The 19,504-nt window shown below is 36.5% G+C and overlaps 1 protein-coding gene and 1 pseudogene across 1 annotated transcript; one reads left to right on the top strand and one right to left on the bottom strand.

Moving 5' to 3' along the window:
• Nucleotides 1-19,504, bottom strand: part of LOC120314567 — a 41,321-nt pseudogene that overhangs the window by 7,574 nt on the left and 14,243 nt on the right.
• On the top strand, nt 7,632-11,478 carry LOC120314566 (natterin-3-like). Its single transcript, XM_039357814.1, has 3 exons — nt 7,632-7,688; nt 8,654-8,780; nt 10,013-11,478. The coding sequence occupies exons 2-3, from the start codon at nt 8,654-8,656 to the stop codon at nt 11,062-11,064; spliced, it is 1,179 nt and encodes a 392-aa protein (XP_039213748.1). The 5' UTR covers nt 7,632-7,688; the 3' UTR covers nt 11,065-11,478.

The raw sequence follows: 19,504 nt of genomic DNA, 5'->3' as shown, positions 1-19,504 counted from the left end.
ACACACACACACAAAAAAAACCTATGTTCAGCACTAGGAACCACAAAAAGGAAAGAAGATTGGTATAAAAAAAAGAGAAAAAAGTTTTATTTATCAAATAAATTTATCATTAAACATATAGATTTCTGGACACTGGAAAAAAAGAAAAAACAAATTCTCCTCCCCTTTTACAGACACACACACACACACACACACACACTCAACAGGTTAAGCTAATCAATTCAGATCCCTCTATTAACCATCTGTTACTGGATTTAACACATAGAAAGTCCACAAACAGCTTTCAGTCTCTTATAAATTTTGCCATCTCTGCTAATTTAGTCAATTTTAAAATCCATTCTTCAACATTCAACATCTCTTTTCCTTTCCACTGCTTGGCAAGTACAATCTTCTCAGCCTTCACTATCTGAAGGAATAGCCCCAAATTGTTTTTCAATTGGCTTATCCATAATACCTAAAAGAAAAGCTTCAGGTTTCATTAATATTTGTACCTTAAGTATTTTCTGCATGATCATCATCATCATCATTATTATCATTATTATTATGTTTATCTAGTATGGTTTTCACATATTTGCAAAACTACCACATATGGTAAAATAAACCTGGATTTTTGTTACATTTCCAGCACATCTTAGAAGTCCCAACATGACTTTTATCTGTGAAGAAATCCGCACTCTTGATACAGAGCAAGATGGCCAGGCAGAAAGGGCTGAAACCTTGCCATTGTATGGAAATCTTACCAAACAGATACCAAAATATTCTAAAATAAAAAAATAGCTGAATAAATTACTAAGGAAATTATTGGCTGCCTAGATCTTGTGGTGTCATTTTCCCTCATTGATCCAACAAAGTAGCTTTTTCTCTGACATTCAGTTACTGTTTTGCTGTGCTATAATTGAACTACTATATAATTTTGCTTGCAATCTGCTTTTGTAATAAAGCACAAAAAAGTCACTATCTCATTAAATTACCAAGCTGGGTGTCCACTGAGAAGACATTCTGAGAATTTTAATCTAACAACTGGAAGATATCAGCAGGTGACACTAGCTGATAAGAATACCCAACACCCCAGAAAACAAACTCAGGATCCAAAAAGATCTTGACAGACTTGAACAAGGGACCTATCCAACAAATTGACATTTAATGTGGAGAAAAGCAAAGTTTTACACCTGGGCAGGAAAAACTAAATGTACAAGTCCAGATTAGGCAAAATCTGGCTCAGAAGCAATAACTATGAGAGGACCTTGGATTCCTAATAGATGATCACTTAAATATGAGCCAGCAGTATGCAGCAGCAGCCAAAAAAGCTAATACAATCCTTGGTTGCATAAACAGAGGCATAGAATCAAAATCATGTGAAGTATTAGTACCACTTTATAAAATCTTAGTAAGACCACACCTGGAATATGGTGTCCAGATTTGGTCATTACATTACAAAAAATATTAAGAGTTTGGAAAAAGTGCAGAGAAGAGCAATTAAGATGATTTAAGGCCTGGAGACTAAAACATATGAAGAACATTTGCAGAATTTGTATGCCTAATCTAGAGAAAAGAAGGTCTGGGGTAAAGAAGAGGGGGTCAACTTATTTTCCAGTGCATCAGAGGGCAGGACAGGAAACAATGGATGGAAACTAATCAAGGAGAGAAGCAACTTGGAATTAAGGAGAAACTTCCTAACAGTGAGGAAAAGTAACCAGTCCTTCAGAAGTTGTCAGTGCTCCATCACTGGAGGCTTTTATGAAGAGACTGGACAGTCACTCATCTGAAATGTTATAAAGTCTCCTGCTTCAGCAGGGGGTTGGACTATAAGACCTACAAGGTCCTTCCAGCTCTATTCTGAATTGAAAATATGTGTGCCTGCTGACTTAAGCACTTGTGGAGGGCACATTAACCTGACCACCTGGCTATACACCAGCTGCCAGCTCACGTGATTAGAAGATGCAGAACCATTTTGAGAGAGGCAAGAGAAGCATACAAAAGAAGGAAAATTAAACTGCCTTCAGAAGTGTTATGTGGGCTTGTCACAGAGCATCTTCTCAAATGTCCAAGAGATAATAGATATTCAAAAATACTAATGTCAAGTGTTATATTCCAGTGTTTTTAAAGTAAGATGGAATTATTTTAAAACCAATAATGGAATCTAGGGATTTTTAATTTTGAAAAAAAAATAGAATGTAATTGTAGGACAAACAGAAAGTTATAATGCCAAAGCTAGGGTTCGAAAGTTGCATTGTCTTTAGATTCCAGAATTTGCAAGAATTTTAACTGGATCATCCATTTCCAAATATACTTCCTATTCCTCTTGAAAGGCAGGAAAAAAGAAACCTACTTACTTTAAGCTTTTTTTCAGACCCTTTTTAGGAGAGAGAGAGAGATGCTGAACAAAAATATTTTTTTTTTTGCCATGGAAATCCTAGGAATCTTAGAAAGAAATTGAAGAGGGAGATTGTGAATATCTCCCTGAGCTCATAGAGGAAAGACAAGAGAAAGATCATTGAATAAATAAAATACTTACCACAAACTCCATGTACAAAAGAAAGCCAGTCTCTTTCTGTGGCCTGTGAACAGATGCTATTTTACCCACTGCAGCAGTTCCTTCTTTTATTTGGTTTCCTCAAGCAATCTTGAGAAACATACATCCTTGATGGATTACTAAATTGTTCCATAAAAACAAACAGGGAAATAAAAGAGAACATTAAAATATTGTGATGAAATAGAGCTGCCAGGTTTGTTAAAATCTGAAGCTGTAGCAATGAGGTTGTAGCAACTCTTTCAGTGCTAACTGTAGTACTATGCTAATGAAAAATATGCTACCAATATTTCTTTGGTTGTTGTGGAGGTTGTAGAATAAATGTTAGGAACAAAGGCCTATGGACATGGAAGTGATCCACATGGAACAGCTGTAAGGTTTTTCAACATTCCATTCCTGGAAGGAATAAAAAAAATCTCTGAAAGCTGAAGTAAGATAATTCAGCCAATCTTTTGATCCAGCTAGGCAAAAGTACAATCTTTTTTTCCTCCACAGAATCTGTATGGATTCTTGAGGAATCCATGCTGAGAAATGAGGAGAGAAGGAGGAAACGTATACAAGTATCATCCATTTGGTTATGAAATACGTAAAAAAACACTGGGTTTTGATGCACAACATGGGTTAATTTTGAGTTTTTGACAACCTGAAGAAGACCTTGAACCTTAACATGAATGTATAACATGCAGACTTCCAGATCTTTATTAACTTCAGGGTCAGGATCTCTCTCCTTATTGTCAATACTGTATTGGCTCTGACAGTTATACAGTATGTAAGCTCAGTTATAATTCTGGAGAAAGTCCGAGCTGAAGAACTGAATCCCACACAGACCCAAATTGCCAGGTAGAATCTCTTATACTTCCTATCATGAGCTGACAGCACAATTTTATCTTCTTAGATGAATTCAGAACAATTTTGTTTCTTGCTTTTAATAATAGTCATCCAGATCTAAAATCCAGATTTTATCCATATATTACTCATTATTACTGCATATTCTGTCCCTGTTGTCAATTCTTTTTCTAGATTAAAAAGGCAGATATTATTACATAAGATTTACATAAGATATAATAATATCTGCCTTTTTAATCTAGAAAAAGAATTGGCAAGAGGGACAGAATAGAATACAGTCATAATGAGCAATATATGGATAAAGTCATTAGAGAGTGAAACCTTAAGACACTTTGGGTTAAAAGAATGTCTGAAAGTCATCCAGTTAGCGTCTCTAGTTAAAAGACTACTGTACTGGAGTTTTTCTAGATGGAAATTCTGAGTTTTTATGTAAGGAATTTTATATTTCACATTAAGTATACATATATATTTATCTGAATTGTTTATCTTTGCTCTTTCCTGTTTGCATCTTAATATTTCAAATGGTATAGATAATGCTTTTCAGACTTGGCAATTTTAATATGTATTCTGGACCATATAGGTCCATGTAACCCTAACTAGAGAGCATGTATCAGGATGTTAGAATATCTGGCAGTTATTGGGTTAAATGCTACGTATGTTGATGGGTCAGTGGGAGGAGTATCAAAGGTCATTAGGAGACTTCCTGGACACAAGCCAGATGGGAATGTCTTTGTCATCCAGCCTCATGTCTTCGCCAACATGTGACGCTCAGGAAGAGAAGAGGGGAAAATCCAATATCAATTTACCTGTGGAATAAACCAATATTGCAAACATGTACTTCTGGATGCATCTCCACGTGACTGTAAGTCATTGTCTAGAATTCCCAGAATAAAGCTATATTTCTGTTTATTCTTCTGAGTTATCTATCTGTTTGGATTGTACAGAAAGCAGCCTGTTCAGTTTGGAACAGAATAGTAAATTGATAAAGATTAATTCTCCTCTCAAAGCTGCAACAGTTTGAAGAAAGAGAGCAAATTTGTTAGCTTTTTCTCTACATTAACCCTTAAGGAAGTAAAGCAGATATTTTCTTGCAAGTAGTAACTCTATGTGACTAATCTCCTTCAATTGCCTGCAAAGTAATCTCTGGAATAGCAAAGCCAGCGTGTTTGTGTAAAGGACAGCTTTCAAGGAATGATTCAGAGGCATTGTTTTGCTAATTCGCTAGTAACTCTGCTTGCTAGCCAACGCTTCAAAGTAAAGTAAAGTTATAAAATGCTTTGTGTTTGTTATAAATTGCTTTTGGATCTGTTTACAAGGAAATATTGTGATGTTCACATCACAAAGTAGAAAAAGAGAAATCTACACTATTGTTTTTTGCATGTAAAGCCTGACTTCTAACATCAAAGAGAACAGCAAGAGGCCCCTGAGGGCTATAAAAGGGCAATTAAATCTCCGGCTGAATGCTGTTTTATTAGTCCAGTTGCCCTAGCAACAAGTCACTAAGGAAAGCAATTAACCTCTTCTCCCAGCCACAGCTTGGAATTTCAGCCAATGTTATGGGATAAGGAGGAATCTGGTTACAGAAGCAGAACCAACCCCAAAAGCATTGCAGAAGCACCCCTGGTGGTCAACTTATTCATGACACCCTTATGCGATTTTTTTTTTGCCCTTTGGAATCTAAAGCTGAGATTACAACAGCCACGATTAATTCAGCACACAACAGAGGGAAAGAAGGTACTTCACTGCACGCATCACTAACTACACAGAGTAAATCTGTTAGTTAAAGTGCAAGTTACTTAAATTTATCCCAAGCTACCAACACCCCCTAGAGGGCACAGAGTGAACTTTGCCAAAGTACTCATTCACTTTAGGACCAAGTTGAAGAAAGCAAAACCAAGTGTCTTGCTTATTATCACAGCTGATGACCCAGAGTTCCAGCCTGCAACTCAATGGTCGCCAGGTGGGAGTTTGTACCTCTATATTCTCTCAGTGGCCACTAGCAGTACGGTTGCCAGGAGGGCATTTGTACCTCTACATTCTCTCAGTGGCCACTAGCAGTAACATGGTAATAGGAAGAATTTGGCTGGCCTTTCTTCAGATGCCCCCAGAAAGCAGCTGTTCAGTTTGGAACAGAATAATATGTGTATAAAATTGTTTATCCTTATTGTGATGAGGGACAAAGTAATTTCTTTTCCTATATTATATCTTTCTTTTTTCTTTCCTTTCTTTTCTATTTTTCTTCCTCTTTTTTCTTTTCTGCATCTTCTGTCTTTCTTTTTATTCTTTTAGTTTATTATTTTTAATTATTGTAATTTAAATGAAATTACTACTAAAAAAACAAATTCTAAGAAACTCACATTTCCATGTAGAGTACAATATTCCCATAATCTTGTTTATGGATAATGTCATTTTGTATTCATCTATGGAGTTAAAGAGCAGTAAGGGTTACAGTTCAGTATTACAAGCAGAACACACTGGCCAGCAATCTCTAAGAATCAAAATTGCAAACTCCAAGGATGGATCGTTAAAAGGAAGAGAACAGAACAGATACACAGTCGATAGCTTTAACTATCTGGGAGTAGTATTCCATTCTAGGAGGATCCAGAAGGCCCCAAATGTCCCCGTTAGATGGCATTAAACTTCTTGAGGCTATCAGGAGGTTAATCAAGGAGTCTTTGTGGTGCAGTGGTTAGAATGCAGTATTGCAGGCAAACTCTGCCCACAGCCTGGAATTCGATCCTGATGGGGCTCAAGGTTGACTCAGCCTTTCATCATTTTGAGGCTGGTAAAAAGAGGACCCAGATTGTTGAGGGTCATATGCTTACATTGTAAATAGAGAGAGTTGTAAAGTGCTAAGGGTTGGTATATAAGTCTAAGTGCCATTGATAATGTAAACATCAGCTTTAAAATTTCTTGAGGTCAAAACTTTCATTCTGAATTATACATAGTATCTAAGTAGGAACTTATGCAAAGATGAATATGATGGTGATTATACAAATCCAATTCCTGAAGTGTAGCCTTGCTATCCTTTGATGTGCATATATTGTATCACACAGACTAAAGATCAGAGTGCCTAAAAATGACATGGAGGTATGTAATTATTTACCAGCCAGATGATTACCTACTATGTTGGAAATCAATGACTGAATATAAATGTTACATGAGCTATCCATAGTATTTCTTATAGCTACTGGGTATGAACCAGCTAAAAAGTTTTTTTCTCTGAAGACTAAGTAATATGAAATATTAGAAGACAAGATTCTGTTAATCTCATTCTGATAATTCTACATCATTTAGAAGAACATGGGCTGCCAAATTTACCTGCAGTTAAGCACTTTTGCCAGACTAAGAAAATAATTTTATAGGAAAGGGAAAATTGTGAATTTGGGGAAACTAAAACAATACAGTATGTTCTACTATATTGTTCTTTCTGTAAGAATTTCCATAGTAGTTAGACTTTGCCCCTGCTGTAACAATACCCAGGCAGAATGGGTTACTTCTGTGTTATTTTCTTTCTTTCTCATTACTACATATAGTAATGAGAATAGAGCAAAAAACTCAGAATGTTGGGGCAGTTTCTCTATTATAAAGGGCTGAAACATTTGCCATTTTAGAGCAATAATAAAACTATCAGTCATACAACAATAAAATCATCTATTATACACAAGATGGGAAAAAAACAAGTTAATCAGAATTTTCCTAATTCTTTCTGTAATAGCAGAAGTATGAAATAAAATTGATTTGGTCCAGAAAAAAGAAAGCATTCCTTCATGCAACACATATTTATTGAATTCATTGCCAGAATGTGTGATAATGGTTATTAACAAGATGTTTTTCCAAGGGAATAAACTAAATGGATGCTCATTTTTCTACAGGTACTTTAGTTAAGGTGGTTCTACAAAACCAGCATTTTCAGAACCTGTATGGCTCTGAATATCATTGGGCAGACAGGAGTAGGATGGAGGGCTGAACTTTTGAGCTCCAGTTGTAAGCGTCTGAAAAAATCTGTATGTTCATCTGTATGAGACGGAGTGTCAAAAGAACACCTGAAAATTCTGCTCAAATATTTGCTTTAGAAACTGGAAGGTTCATGAGATACACTTTCCATAAATCATTCTCAAGGTGCCATTTTGTGATAATCAGAAACGAATATTCTCAATGACTTTTGAAACTCGCATCACTATCCAATTAGGATTTTTCTCTTTGCAAAAGAAGTCCCACCCAGTAACCCTCTTGTTTTTTATCTGTTAATTATATAAATAGGGCAGCAATTGCATATCAAAAGCCTTGGACTTCCGAAAGAGATCCCAAGGTAAGTTGCTTCCATTATAAACATAATCAGTAAGAGTTCAGTATTTCATGCAGCTTAACTAACATGACCTGTGGATAGATGTTGTCTTTTAGAAGGGCAGATAATATCCTTGTGACATTTTACTCATACTTTTCAGCTTAAAATCAGTACCTTTATTTTTGCTCAGTAGCCATGTCATTTATACTTTATTATTTATAGTAGGCTGACACAGTGATTTCTCTAAAAGCCATCTTTTAGGGGTAAAAATTGAGCTACATTTTGTATATGATAATCCTAAAAGCAGTCTGAAATGCTCAATCTTTCCATGACCAAGAAGGCAAACTTCCACTCACCTTTTTCTGCTACAGATCAAAATGGTATTTTTTTAAAGTTATGTTGGCCCTACCAGCCACATCTAGTTCACCTTCTGAGCTTCATCTCATTGTAGGCAACTCCTCCACTCTAATTGGCTGCAAGGCTTGTAATGGAAATAATCCCTTCCCTCCAAGCATTGCAGAAGCAAAAAAAAAAAAAAATGAACAAATATAAATCTGTCTCCTCCACACTGTACAATTCAATTCAATCGGTTATTCATAGTAAGTTACCAATTTGATCTAATCATTCAGATTATGATTTTATATACAGTTACTTAAGAGTAAGTTGCATTGGTGACTTATTTAATGGGGAATTGTTGTCTTCAAAATAGCTTATGCAGTGTGCATTTGATATTGGAAAGCCTGGCACTTTTTTCCTTGTTTCCTATTACTCAAATTGACCCATTTTTTTCTAATTCCATCCATACTTACCTATAGCTAAATATTTAAAAAATGTCTGTATAAAAGTTTATTCTTTGTTCTTTAATATGTAAGACAAGTGTTTAAAATACAAGAGCAATTAGCAAAGACAGAGAGAAAGGGAATTGATAAAATGGCCATTTATTGGCAATGTTTCCAAAATGTGATATGCTCTTCTGATTTATGTTTCAGATGCACCTACTGTTCTGCACTCTCTTCCTTTCCCTGATCATAGACGGCCCCCTGGCCAATGAAATCAACAGTAATCTTAAACTCCAGAAGAGATCAGTGAAGAAAAGTCCCCCTCAGTTGATCCCAGGTATATAAAGCGAGCTTCATCCATGGAGAAATTCCTTTTGTCTACAATCTCTTTTATCTTGAGCCAGTGGTTGTAGAAATGGGCTCCTTGTTTGAAGAAGTGTATTGACTTGACTTCACTGAAATCCATTCAACCAAATGAAATTGCACAGTGGGGAGAAGCAAGGCACATTATGGTGCTCAGAGCTTACAATGTATCCTAAATATTGCAACTAATTTTTTAAACTTAACTTGCCCAAATATCCTATGAGATCAGCAAATCATCAGATTCTGGGTTAGCATCATGCTAGTTGAGGAATTCTGGTAGCTGAAAAATTTCCATACATCAATACAAAGAATAAATAGAGTGTTTGAATAAGGCAGGTCTCATAGCATTTCCTATAAAGAATCTCAAATGCTGAAATCTTCAAGACTGATTGGTAAACTGTTGTATCGTGGCAAGTCTTTATTAAGAGAGAAAGAGAAAGTACAAGGTTACGTGAAGGTTAAGTGAAGATTCTGACTGCCATCTCCTCATCTAGTGTGTAGATTACATATTTTATAAACTGGAGTCCAAATATGGGGCAGCTAGAACAACAAATACAACCCAAAATAGGATACAAGCAATAGGTTTCCCAAATGTATTTATATATAAGGATTATACATAAATTCTAGTCCAGAGCATAACTTTTTTCCATTAAAATGAACAGAAACCTTAAAAAAAAAATTCTTCAAAATTGCAGTAGATCAATGTTTTCAAAACCTTTATCTGAAGAATCTTTCCCTCTTACAAAAATTATGGAGGACCCAGAAAGACTTTAAATATCAATTTAAAATGTTTTTTATAAAAAAACGTACATGTTTTAACAAATAAAAATGATGAGGAGAGTAACATTGTTTAATATTTTTTCAAATAATTCTTCAATTTTGATTTCATGAACCCTTGAGAAAATCTTGGACATAGTAATTTGAGAATGTATTTATACCTATATATAAATAAATAATTTAGTAGATGGATTGGAACTATGTTAGAATCCTACAGTAATAGACCCAAAGATGCTGTCTTTCAAAAGGCAATTGGACTTTCTTGTCTTTTGAAAGAAAGACAATCTTTGGGACAACCATGACCTGGACATCTGAGAATCTCCATAGATATACAGTAATAGACGTTACTGACATGGCTGAGAAAGATCTCCAGAAAATATGCTTATATTTCTTCATAAAAATTAACTTTGACATATTTTCTCTTTTCAGATGAAACCCACATTGCTCAAGACCAGAATGATGACATCCAACATTCTAGTAGAAACGTTAGTGTTTTCTATGAAACTACTATGAGTTGGACTTTGTTCCCAGGATCTGTCCCCACCGGAGCTGTGTCTCACTGGAATAGCTATGCTGGCAGATGGGAATATCCTTGCATTGAGCCGGGCTGTGCTGCTGGCTACTACAGTCCCAGCCGGGGTCCTTATTGCTATTACCCATATGGAAACAAAGAATATTCCACTTCTGAGTTCTGGATTTTGGTGAACGGACATGACTTTGAATCCCTAAGCTGGAAGGGGGGTTCTTGGGGTAAAGTCCCACCCAATTCCATCAACACCTGTGCAGGTATAAATTTATTTGTTGGTAAAAATAAGTATGGATTAGGGAAGGTAGATAGTAAAAATCAAGCTTTCTTCCTTGGTTGGAATGGCAAGGAATACTGGTATAAACACTATGATGTTCTGACCATTAATAAAGACTATCGCTCTCAGAGCATCTCCAATGTCAATTATGAGCTAAATCAGGGATCCTACAGTGAGGGAGGCATATCTATAGTCTCTAGCAAAGTTACCAACCATGATTGTAGGACAGTGAAGAAGTCAACCACCTTATCAGGAACCGTGACTTCTGAACATACCTGGGATGTGGGCATTTCCTTCTCTCAGGGCATAGGCTTTACAATGACAGCAGGGATACCTGAAGTCTTTGGAATATCATGGGGCATTTCATCAGAGAAAACATTCAACTGGACGAAAGGTTACACACAGAGTGAATCGATCACTTATTCTGATACAGTTGAAGTTGAAGTCCCACCTAACCACAGCTGTGAACTGGAAATGGGTGGCATGAAAATGAGGGCAAGTATTCCCTTCAATGCCACTGCTACTCGTTACTATCATAGTGGAGCAACCCGAATTGCCCCCATCCAAGGCACCAGTCACAATGCAGTCGTGGCTCAGGTACGAACAGTGATCAAGAGGTGTGAACCTATCCCAGATGCACTTCCATGTAGTACACAAATCCCAGAAGTGATCTTCTAGCCAGGTTAATGATTGTGTTCTCACACATGCTCAGCCTAGTTCCTGAAATAATCTAATTCATGGATTCTCTCACTACACTGAATTTATTAAAAGACTGGGCTTGTTCAACATATTAGCCATTTAAAAAACTTAATTAAAATTATATGAATGCAGTCACTAAGTCTTTATGACTATGGCTGACCTAAATAAGCTATACTGGAGAAAGGTAATACTGGAATTAATATTACCTAGTTTCTATGACCATCAAAATTCCATTATAAAATGTATCTGTTTTCTTTTTGTGTTCAACTTGCATTTTCTAGTCTTTATCTTCTCCTCCTCTTCCAATGGTTGATCTTTGAACTCTCTTTCATTTCTAGTGAAATATTGCTATTGTACAAAAGTAACATTAAAAATATACAAAAATGATTTAAAGATGTGAAGTATGGCTTCTTAATGGCTTCTTTCAACTCTACAGTTGGATTACACAAAAATGGTGGACTGAGCTACCCAGAAGTCGATTAGTTTGTGACTTGGTTTTAAGGGATCCTATTCAATGTCTCCGCAAGTTGTATAAATCAGGACATCAACTTAAGCCACAATTATGGTTTACAGTCTTTGAGTATAACTTTGGCCTGAAGTCTTTATTGAGGTGGTGGTGGTTGGGTAGAAAGGGAGGTCTCTCTATGCCATCTTGTACTCTTAAATGAGCAGAGTTTAAATCTAATACATAAATACATCTGTTTGGTAGATTTCAAGTATATGAAAGCAGTAGCCCCATAGCAAGATAGGCAGCAAATAAATTTCACAAATAAATAAATACGACTCTAAGTAGCTAATAGTACTAAAAAATTGAAATTTCAGCTGAGAAATTTCAAATCACATTCACCTTCAATATAAACTTGAGAATGGCTTCATTACAGCATTTGGTTAACTTGAGTTTGAAACACTTGTTGGAATTGTCGTCACAAATTATATAATTGCTACTGCAACTGTAATCCCCATAATTCCATTCCTAATTTTTTTTAAGAAGGCTATAATTCCCATACAGCTCCATGTCATTAAAAGTTAAACTTAAGCTTTTCTGAAGACTTGACTAAATATTTTTTAGGATCACTTACAATATTACATTTTTGTTTCCTGACCACCAGAGGTCAGCACAGACCCATATTTAAAAATTCACAATCTCTTTATGAAAGCTGAATTTCAAGTCTCTGGCCAGGAATCAAAGGGGAAATGAAAACATGGCACTTTTATGTAACACATGCATTCCTAGACAATTACAGCTGTGCACTGATGTTGATCACATAGATTCACACTATCCTGCACTACTTGTATTTTTTCTATTTCCTGAAACTATTTTTTTAACAGTGTCCAAAAGTAAGCTAACATTTGGATAATGTCAGATTGAACACATTCCAAAGAAATGTTTCCTGAAGTTTTTTTTCTTTTTTTTTCTTTTTTTTATTAATATTTTTTCCATCAACATATGTTAATTTTTCCAATCAAACAAGTTGTCTGGTGTTTGCTAAGCTAATACATGTTCACTTCCTAATCCTTCATTCTTTTCTCTAACTAGGAATAGAATAAATTCCAAATTTTATAATAGTCTGTATCTTCTTTGTCTTTCAGCCTCATAGTTAGTCTGTCCATCTCTGCACATTCCAATATTTTCGTGATTATTTCTTCTTCTGATGGCAATCCTTCATTCTTCCAGTACTGTGCAAAAATTATTCTTGCTGCTGTGGTAATATGTAGAATTAAATATAATTTCTGCTCATTAATCTTTTCAGACATAATGCCTAGTAAAAAAAGTTCAGGTTTAAAATCCACTTGTTCACCCAATATTTGTTCTAACCACATATGTATGCTTTTCCAATAGGCCTTTGCCTTCCCACATGTCCACCAAATATGGTAATATGTGCCTATATTATGTTTACATTTCCAACATCTATCTGACATATTTTTAAACATTTTTGCTAATCTTGCTGGTGGAAGGTGCCATCTATAAAACATTTTATACAAATTTTCTTTATATGAAGTTGACATTGTTAATTTATAGTTTCTCTCCCATAACATTTGCCATTTTTCTAATTCTATATTATAACCAAAAATTTTGCCCTTCTTATCATTGTTTCTTTCACTTGTTCACTTTCCATATCTAAAATTAACAAAAAATTATATATTTTCTTAATTAATTTCTCATCTGAGGTTAACAAAATCTTATCAAACACATTTTGATCCTTGTAAAATCCATACATTTTTACATCTTTTTCATATCTACTTTGTATCTGCAAAAGTGCCCATCAGGACAAATTTATTTCTAAATTTTCCAATTCTTGTTTAGATTCAATATCTAAATATCTTTATATGTCCATACTTTTTTAAAGTCTACCAGATTTGGATGTATAAATGCCTCCATCGTTGATAACCACCCTGGAATTTTTGAATATATTTTAGTTTTAATTTTTTCCCATACTGTTAATAAGGCATTTCTTATAAAATGATTTTGAAAGTACTTATGAACTCTGTTTTTCCCATGCCATAAAAAAGCATGCCACCCCAATTGTAAATCATGTCCCCCTAAATACAATAACCTTTTATTTCTGAGTGTTATCCTCTCTTTCACCTATGTTAACATAGATGCTTGATAATACAATGTCCATTCCGGCAACCCAAAACCTCCATTTTCCTTAGCATCTTGTAATATTTTCATCTTAATTCTAGCTTTTTTCCCCTGCCAAATAAAGTTCAAAACCAATGAATTTAAGTTTTGAAAGAATTTTCTCTCAAGCTTTATCGGGATCATTTGAAATAAAAATAAAATCTTCGGCAACACATTCATTTTTACTGTAGCAATTCTTCCTAATATTGACAATTTGAGATTTTTCCATCTTTCCAAATCTAGCTTTATTTGCTTCAATAATTTTATATAATTGTCTTCTTTTATTGACGAACATTTAGCCGAAAGATGAATATCTAAATATTTAACTTTTTTCACTATTTGTACCTCTGTTTTCTCTAGTATTTGCCTTTTTTGTTTATCTGTGAGGTTCTTTACTATTACTTTAGTTTTATCTTTATTTATTTTTAGTCCTGCCACTTTCCCATATTCTTCTATCTTTTCCCATAGTTTAGGAATCATCTCTAAAGGTTCTTCCAAAATAAACACTAAATCATCGGCAAATGTTTGTAGCTTATATGTTTCATCTTTTATTTTCAATCCTTTAATTTCTATATCTTGTCTTATCCTTCTATTTAATACTTCCAGAGTAAAGATAAATAATAATGGGGATAGTGGACAGCCTTGTCTCATGCCTTTCCTTATCTCAAAGTTCCCAATATAATCTCCATTCACTATCACTTTTGCTGTCTGGTTACTATATATTGTTTTTATCATATTTATAAAATTCTTTCCAAAATCCATTATTTGTAATTGTTGAACCATAAATTGCCAAGAAACATTGTCAAACGCTTTTTGAGTGTCTAAAACCACTAATGCTAATTGTTTCCCTGGGTGTAATTCATAATATTCTAATACGTCCATTATCACCCTTAAATTATTTTTGATTTGTCTCTTCGGTAAAAAGACATTTTGATCTGGATGTATAAACTCAACTAAGTATCTTTTCAGTCTCTCTGCCATTATTGAAGTAAAAATCCTTCATTCTTTTGCAGTAACATCTCCACCTTTTTGTCAATGTCTTGCGTTTTAAGTTCCACTTCTTGGATTTTCTGTTCATTTTTTATAATTTTTTGATTTTGAGCTTCAAATTGTGCCTTTATGTCCATAATTTCTTCACTTACTTTATCCAGTTTACTTTGTATTTGTTCATGGTTTTTTTGTAAGGTCAGTTGAATTAATTTTAAAGAAGTGTCTCTTCTTGAGCCATACTTGCTTTTTCACGCTGTAGCAATGTGCTGACAGAACTCTGAGTTGTTGGGCTGGCTTGTCCGACAGAGGGCACTGAAGAAGTTTTCTTTTCAAGTCTAGAAATATTAGATGTACTCATTTTATTGCTCACAGTTTAAACTTATATCCAAGACGTAATCAAGAATCAGTTGTTATGAGGCAAAACTACCTACTCCAGTCTCTTTCTTATGTTTAAAATATTCTCTTTTTCTTTCCGTCTTCCCGAATGGTGACTATTTAGTCTTTAACCAATGTCAACAAGTAAAGTTATGAACAGTCTTTTGTTTGTTATCTCAAACCAAGTCTTTGTTTTACTCAAGCTTTCCAAGGTCACTGTGTTTTTAATTCTTTAATTCTTATTTTTTACTAGTAGATGTCCTCATTGGCTTATTTATCAACTCTCCACACTCCTTAGACCGATAGTTGTGTTATTCATTACCATTTTCCCTTAATGTTAAATTGCCACTCCAAAAGTCTCTCTGCGGGTCTTTACTCTTTCAAGCTCTCCCTTTTAGAGTCTCAATATTTTAAAGAACAAGGAGTAGGAAGAAATTTCAGCTCACCCAGGCATAACTTGTTGGAGATCCGCTGTTTTTCATAGCTTCCCTTCCGGCTGCAGACAACTTGGGTTGCCTCAGGCTCTCCCGGCAACCTTTCTTCCACCCCTTTAGAGGGGGCAATTCAGTACACTTGGATTGATTGCCACCAAAAGCAAGCTCCTGAAGAATCCCTCTTTCTTCATTGCCCCTCTAGGGCAACTTTCCGTCCCTTTAAGAGATGCTAGGCGAAGCGAAACCGGACTGGGAGGCTGGAGAACCAGCCTCCTATGGCCATCCCGTTCCCTGCCAAACCGGAAGTGAAGTTTTTTCTCTCCCTTTTTTTTTGTTGTTGTTGTTGTTGTTGATGATGCTGTTTGGATGCTGTTGAATATTTATATTTTCTTTTCAGCCCTAAGACAAAGTTGTGCAAAACTTTGCATTATATTGAATATTTACATTAGCAATCTTTGAGGCACACACCCCTTTAACTCTACATGGGCCCCTAGAATCATAGCTTTATGCCCATGTATCTGGGAGTTACTGAATTAAATCAGTCTTAATACTCAGTAGGCACATAGAAGATTATGTGGAGCTGCCAGATCACCCATGTAATTTGTTTATCAAGAGGTTCATTAACCAATTTTAAAAATCCTTACATACCCAAAGACATCATAGCTAAGCTATGAACACAAAGCTGCTTATCTCTTCCGGGAGGCACCCTTCACTCCTATAGATCCAATGAAGGCTCTGGCCACAAGCCACCTGTGCTTCAAGGCCAGGGAAAGAAGTAGGGCTGAAGGTCACTCGGTGGCCTTGGGCTCATCACGGTCTCCCAGCCCCACCTCTCGCAAAGGTTGCTGTGGAAGGGAGGGGAGAGGAGAAGAGAGTGCTTTGCCTTCCAGCTTGAGCTCCTGAAGGAAGGAAAATGGGCTATACAACTAATAAAACCACAGGACAAAACTAAGCACTTTTTTTTTCTCATTGAACAGAGAAACTTCCAAATAACTATAATAACAATCGTTCTGGACTGTGTTGGTCAAGCCCACTATACCAAGTACAGGTACTCCTCAACTTGCAACAGCTTGTTTAGTGACTGTTCAAAGTTACAATGGCACTGAAAAATGTGACTTGTGACAGTTTTTCACAGTTATGACCTTTGCAGCATCCCTATGATCCTGTGATCAAAATTCAGATGCTTGGCAACTGACCACTGCTGTATCCCAAGGTCATGTGATCACATTTTGTGACCTTCTGACAAGCAAAGTCAATGGAAAAGTCAGATTCGCTTAACAACCAGGTTACTAACTTATCAACTGCAGTGATTCACTTAACATCTGTGGCAAGAAAGGTCGTAAAATGGGGCAAAACTCACTTAACAAATGTCTCATTTAACAAAAGAAATTTTGGGTTCACCTGTGGTTGTAAGTCGAGGACTACTTGGTACCATTTCTTATCCACAGTAGGAAAGTCTGATACAGACGTAACAATGCATCAGAGCCGTGTACCAAAATTTCCAACTTTATATCACCATGGAATTCTCCTTCACATTCTCTTCTTTCTTTCTTTTTTCATCATCTTAGCAACACTCACACAGAAGCAACCAAACTTTCAAGATTCAATCTGAGGCAGGTTAAAAGTTTATGGAAAATCCCACTCCCCGAGGTAGTTCCTTGCTTTCAGTCCTATAGATTTAAAAAAACAGAGATCTGTTTCTCAAACTATTGTGCAGAGTGGCACTATTCACTTCGGAGTAATTCCAGCCTGCCAATCCTTGTGTACAAGTGGCATCACAGCAGAGTAGGATGGCACCTCTCTTTCTTTTTAGGTAAATGTATTATTCCAGCCACTCCCAAATTCTCTATCTCCACTTCACCAGATGAAACAACATGGGCCATGGACATTGTATTGTTGCACACTGCCCCAAACATATTCCCTGGCCCACATATCATAACTGAAGCTTAGTCACTAATTGAACGCAACCCATCGGCGAACATAAGCTTCCTTTGGAATGGTGGCCGGAGAGCCTGACATTCCTTCATACTGCCTCAGCCCTACTGATTATTCTGAACTTGTACAAAAAATAAAAACTCCAAGCAAGCATCTGCTGATCACTTTCTTCCCATGCAAGCTCTTTTTCCTGCTTGCAGGGACTGGTCTCCTTGGATCTGACCTGAGGCCATTTCCAGACCAGAGACACCATCCATGCCCCCCTCTTTCCACTTAGCAGATCCTATCCTCACCCGGGAGAGATGGTGCCTCTCCCAACTAAGCTCTGCAAATTAAACCAGGCAGTGCAGGCTGTTGAGGCATATCTCCCATACCCAAGATCCACCAACCCAGCCTATCTGCCTACCCCTCCCGCATGACTGGTGGGCAGGGCTGCCTCCAGCCAGAATGCTCCTCGCTCCCCTTGATCAGGGCAGATTCAAGCACACAGACCAGGAGCTGCAGCATGTCACAGAGTCCCAGCCAGCCAGAAGTCCCTGCAAAAGGACAAGGCACTCCAGATGCTCCCCCAGAGGAGCCCCCCTGTGCTGAACTGAAAGCCAATTTTGAAAAATGGTGAGTGGGGCATGGAAGATACCAACAGTGGGATATGTGTAGATTTGAGGGGGAGGGTTAGAAAAAAATTATTCTTGGATCTGGGGAGGTGCTGGTGAAGGAAAACAAGATGGTTTGAAGAAAAAGACAGGTGCTACAAGAAAAGTGGTTGGTGGGAAACTGAAGCCAATTATGGGATGCCCTGATTTCCACTCCCCACCCCTTGTTTTGACCACTTCACCATATTTCGGAGGTGTTCCGCAGTGTTATTCAAGGGTAAACATGACAGGCAGTCATGTAGCAGCGCAGGGGAGATGGCTTGGATGCCCAGAGCAGAGGTGGGGTGGTGGGGGGAGAGAACATGGAATCCAAGCAATTTCTTGAATATAAGGCAGAGATTAGTCTGGGTGCCCAACGGCAGCATTGGACAAACCTAGCAGGAGTCCCAGGGCTAGTTTGTGATAATTGATATCTAGTACCTTCAGAAAATGTCCTATGAAAGTCCTCATTATTTTAAGCCAAATTACTAAATACATAAACTAGGTCACTGACTATTGGCACTCATAGATCATGACAAACAGGCTTTGCCTCCCAGACAGCCCGGGGACTTTGACCCCAAGTCAAACTGATACACACCAATTTTTTTCCTGCCTTTTTTTTTCCCCCTTTCTGGAACACTGTAATCAGTGACACTAAACTATATCAAAGGCTCCCCCCCTTTTCAAGCAGTTTTAGCACTGCTCTCTCTTAATACTTTTTTTAATATTCATTCTCCTGATCTTCCTTTAAGAATTAACCTGAAAAAGCACTTTGAGGAATTCAGCTTCTTTGCTCAGAAACATTGCAAAACTGCATATCTTTAGAGAAAGTACTAGAATCAAGCTATTAATCAACTTGGGAATTATTGGAGAAGAAAATGCAAGACCTTTGCTTACCTTTGCTAGCAAGATAAATCCATTCATAAACCAACTGTTTAGCTTTCAAAGGAAAAATTGATGCAAGAACAGCTACTAAACAGTCTGGAAATGCCAGCAGCTGAAGTGAGCAGATGTTGGTCTGATAAACATTCTGAATGGCAAATAAGTGGAAGCTCCACCTAAGAACAGAATACATGAATTTTTTAAAAAATAATCATAATTATCAACAGTAGTTGAACCTTTCATTTTCATGGGAACTTTCTTTAAAGAGTAGAACTGGTAAAATAACTATTTTTGCCAGCAACCTGTCTTTAATCTGAATTCACTGAATTAATGGAAGTGTTAAATAAATATACTGCTTTGTGTTATGTAACAGAGAGCACAGGATATAAATAATAAATTACCGAACTGATCTTAGTATATTATCTTCTGAATCAGTTTAATGTTCACATCCACTATTCATGGTCACTTACCGTAAATGCTGGCATATAAGACGACTTCCGCGAGCGCTGAAATCGGCGCCAAAGACGGGGTCGTCTTATACACCGAGT

The sequence above is a fragment of the Crotalus tigris genome, unplaced genomic scaffold (assembly GCF_016545835.1).
Source record: "Crotalus tigris isolate CLP2741 ecotype Arizona unplaced genomic scaffold, ASM1654583v1 scf7180000018954.1357295, whole genome shotgun sequence".
In the NCBI taxonomy this organism is placed as follows: Eukaryota; Metazoa; Chordata; class Lepidosauria; order Squamata; family Viperidae; genus Crotalus; species Crotalus tigris.
Note: the sequence above shows the minus strand (reverse complement) of the source record. Positions and strands in the feature narration are given on the sequence as shown.

Excerpts from the sequence above, each read along its gene's own strand:
- LOC120314566 (XM_039357814.1), top strand. The coding sequence starts at position 8,654 with ATGCACCTACTGTTCTGCACTCTCTTCCTTTCCCTGATCATAGACGGC. Across the intron at positions 8,781-10,012 it reads TCCCCCTCAGTTGATCCCAG|ATGAAACCCACATTGCTCAA; the intron begins GTATATAAAGCG and ends TTCTCTTTTCAG.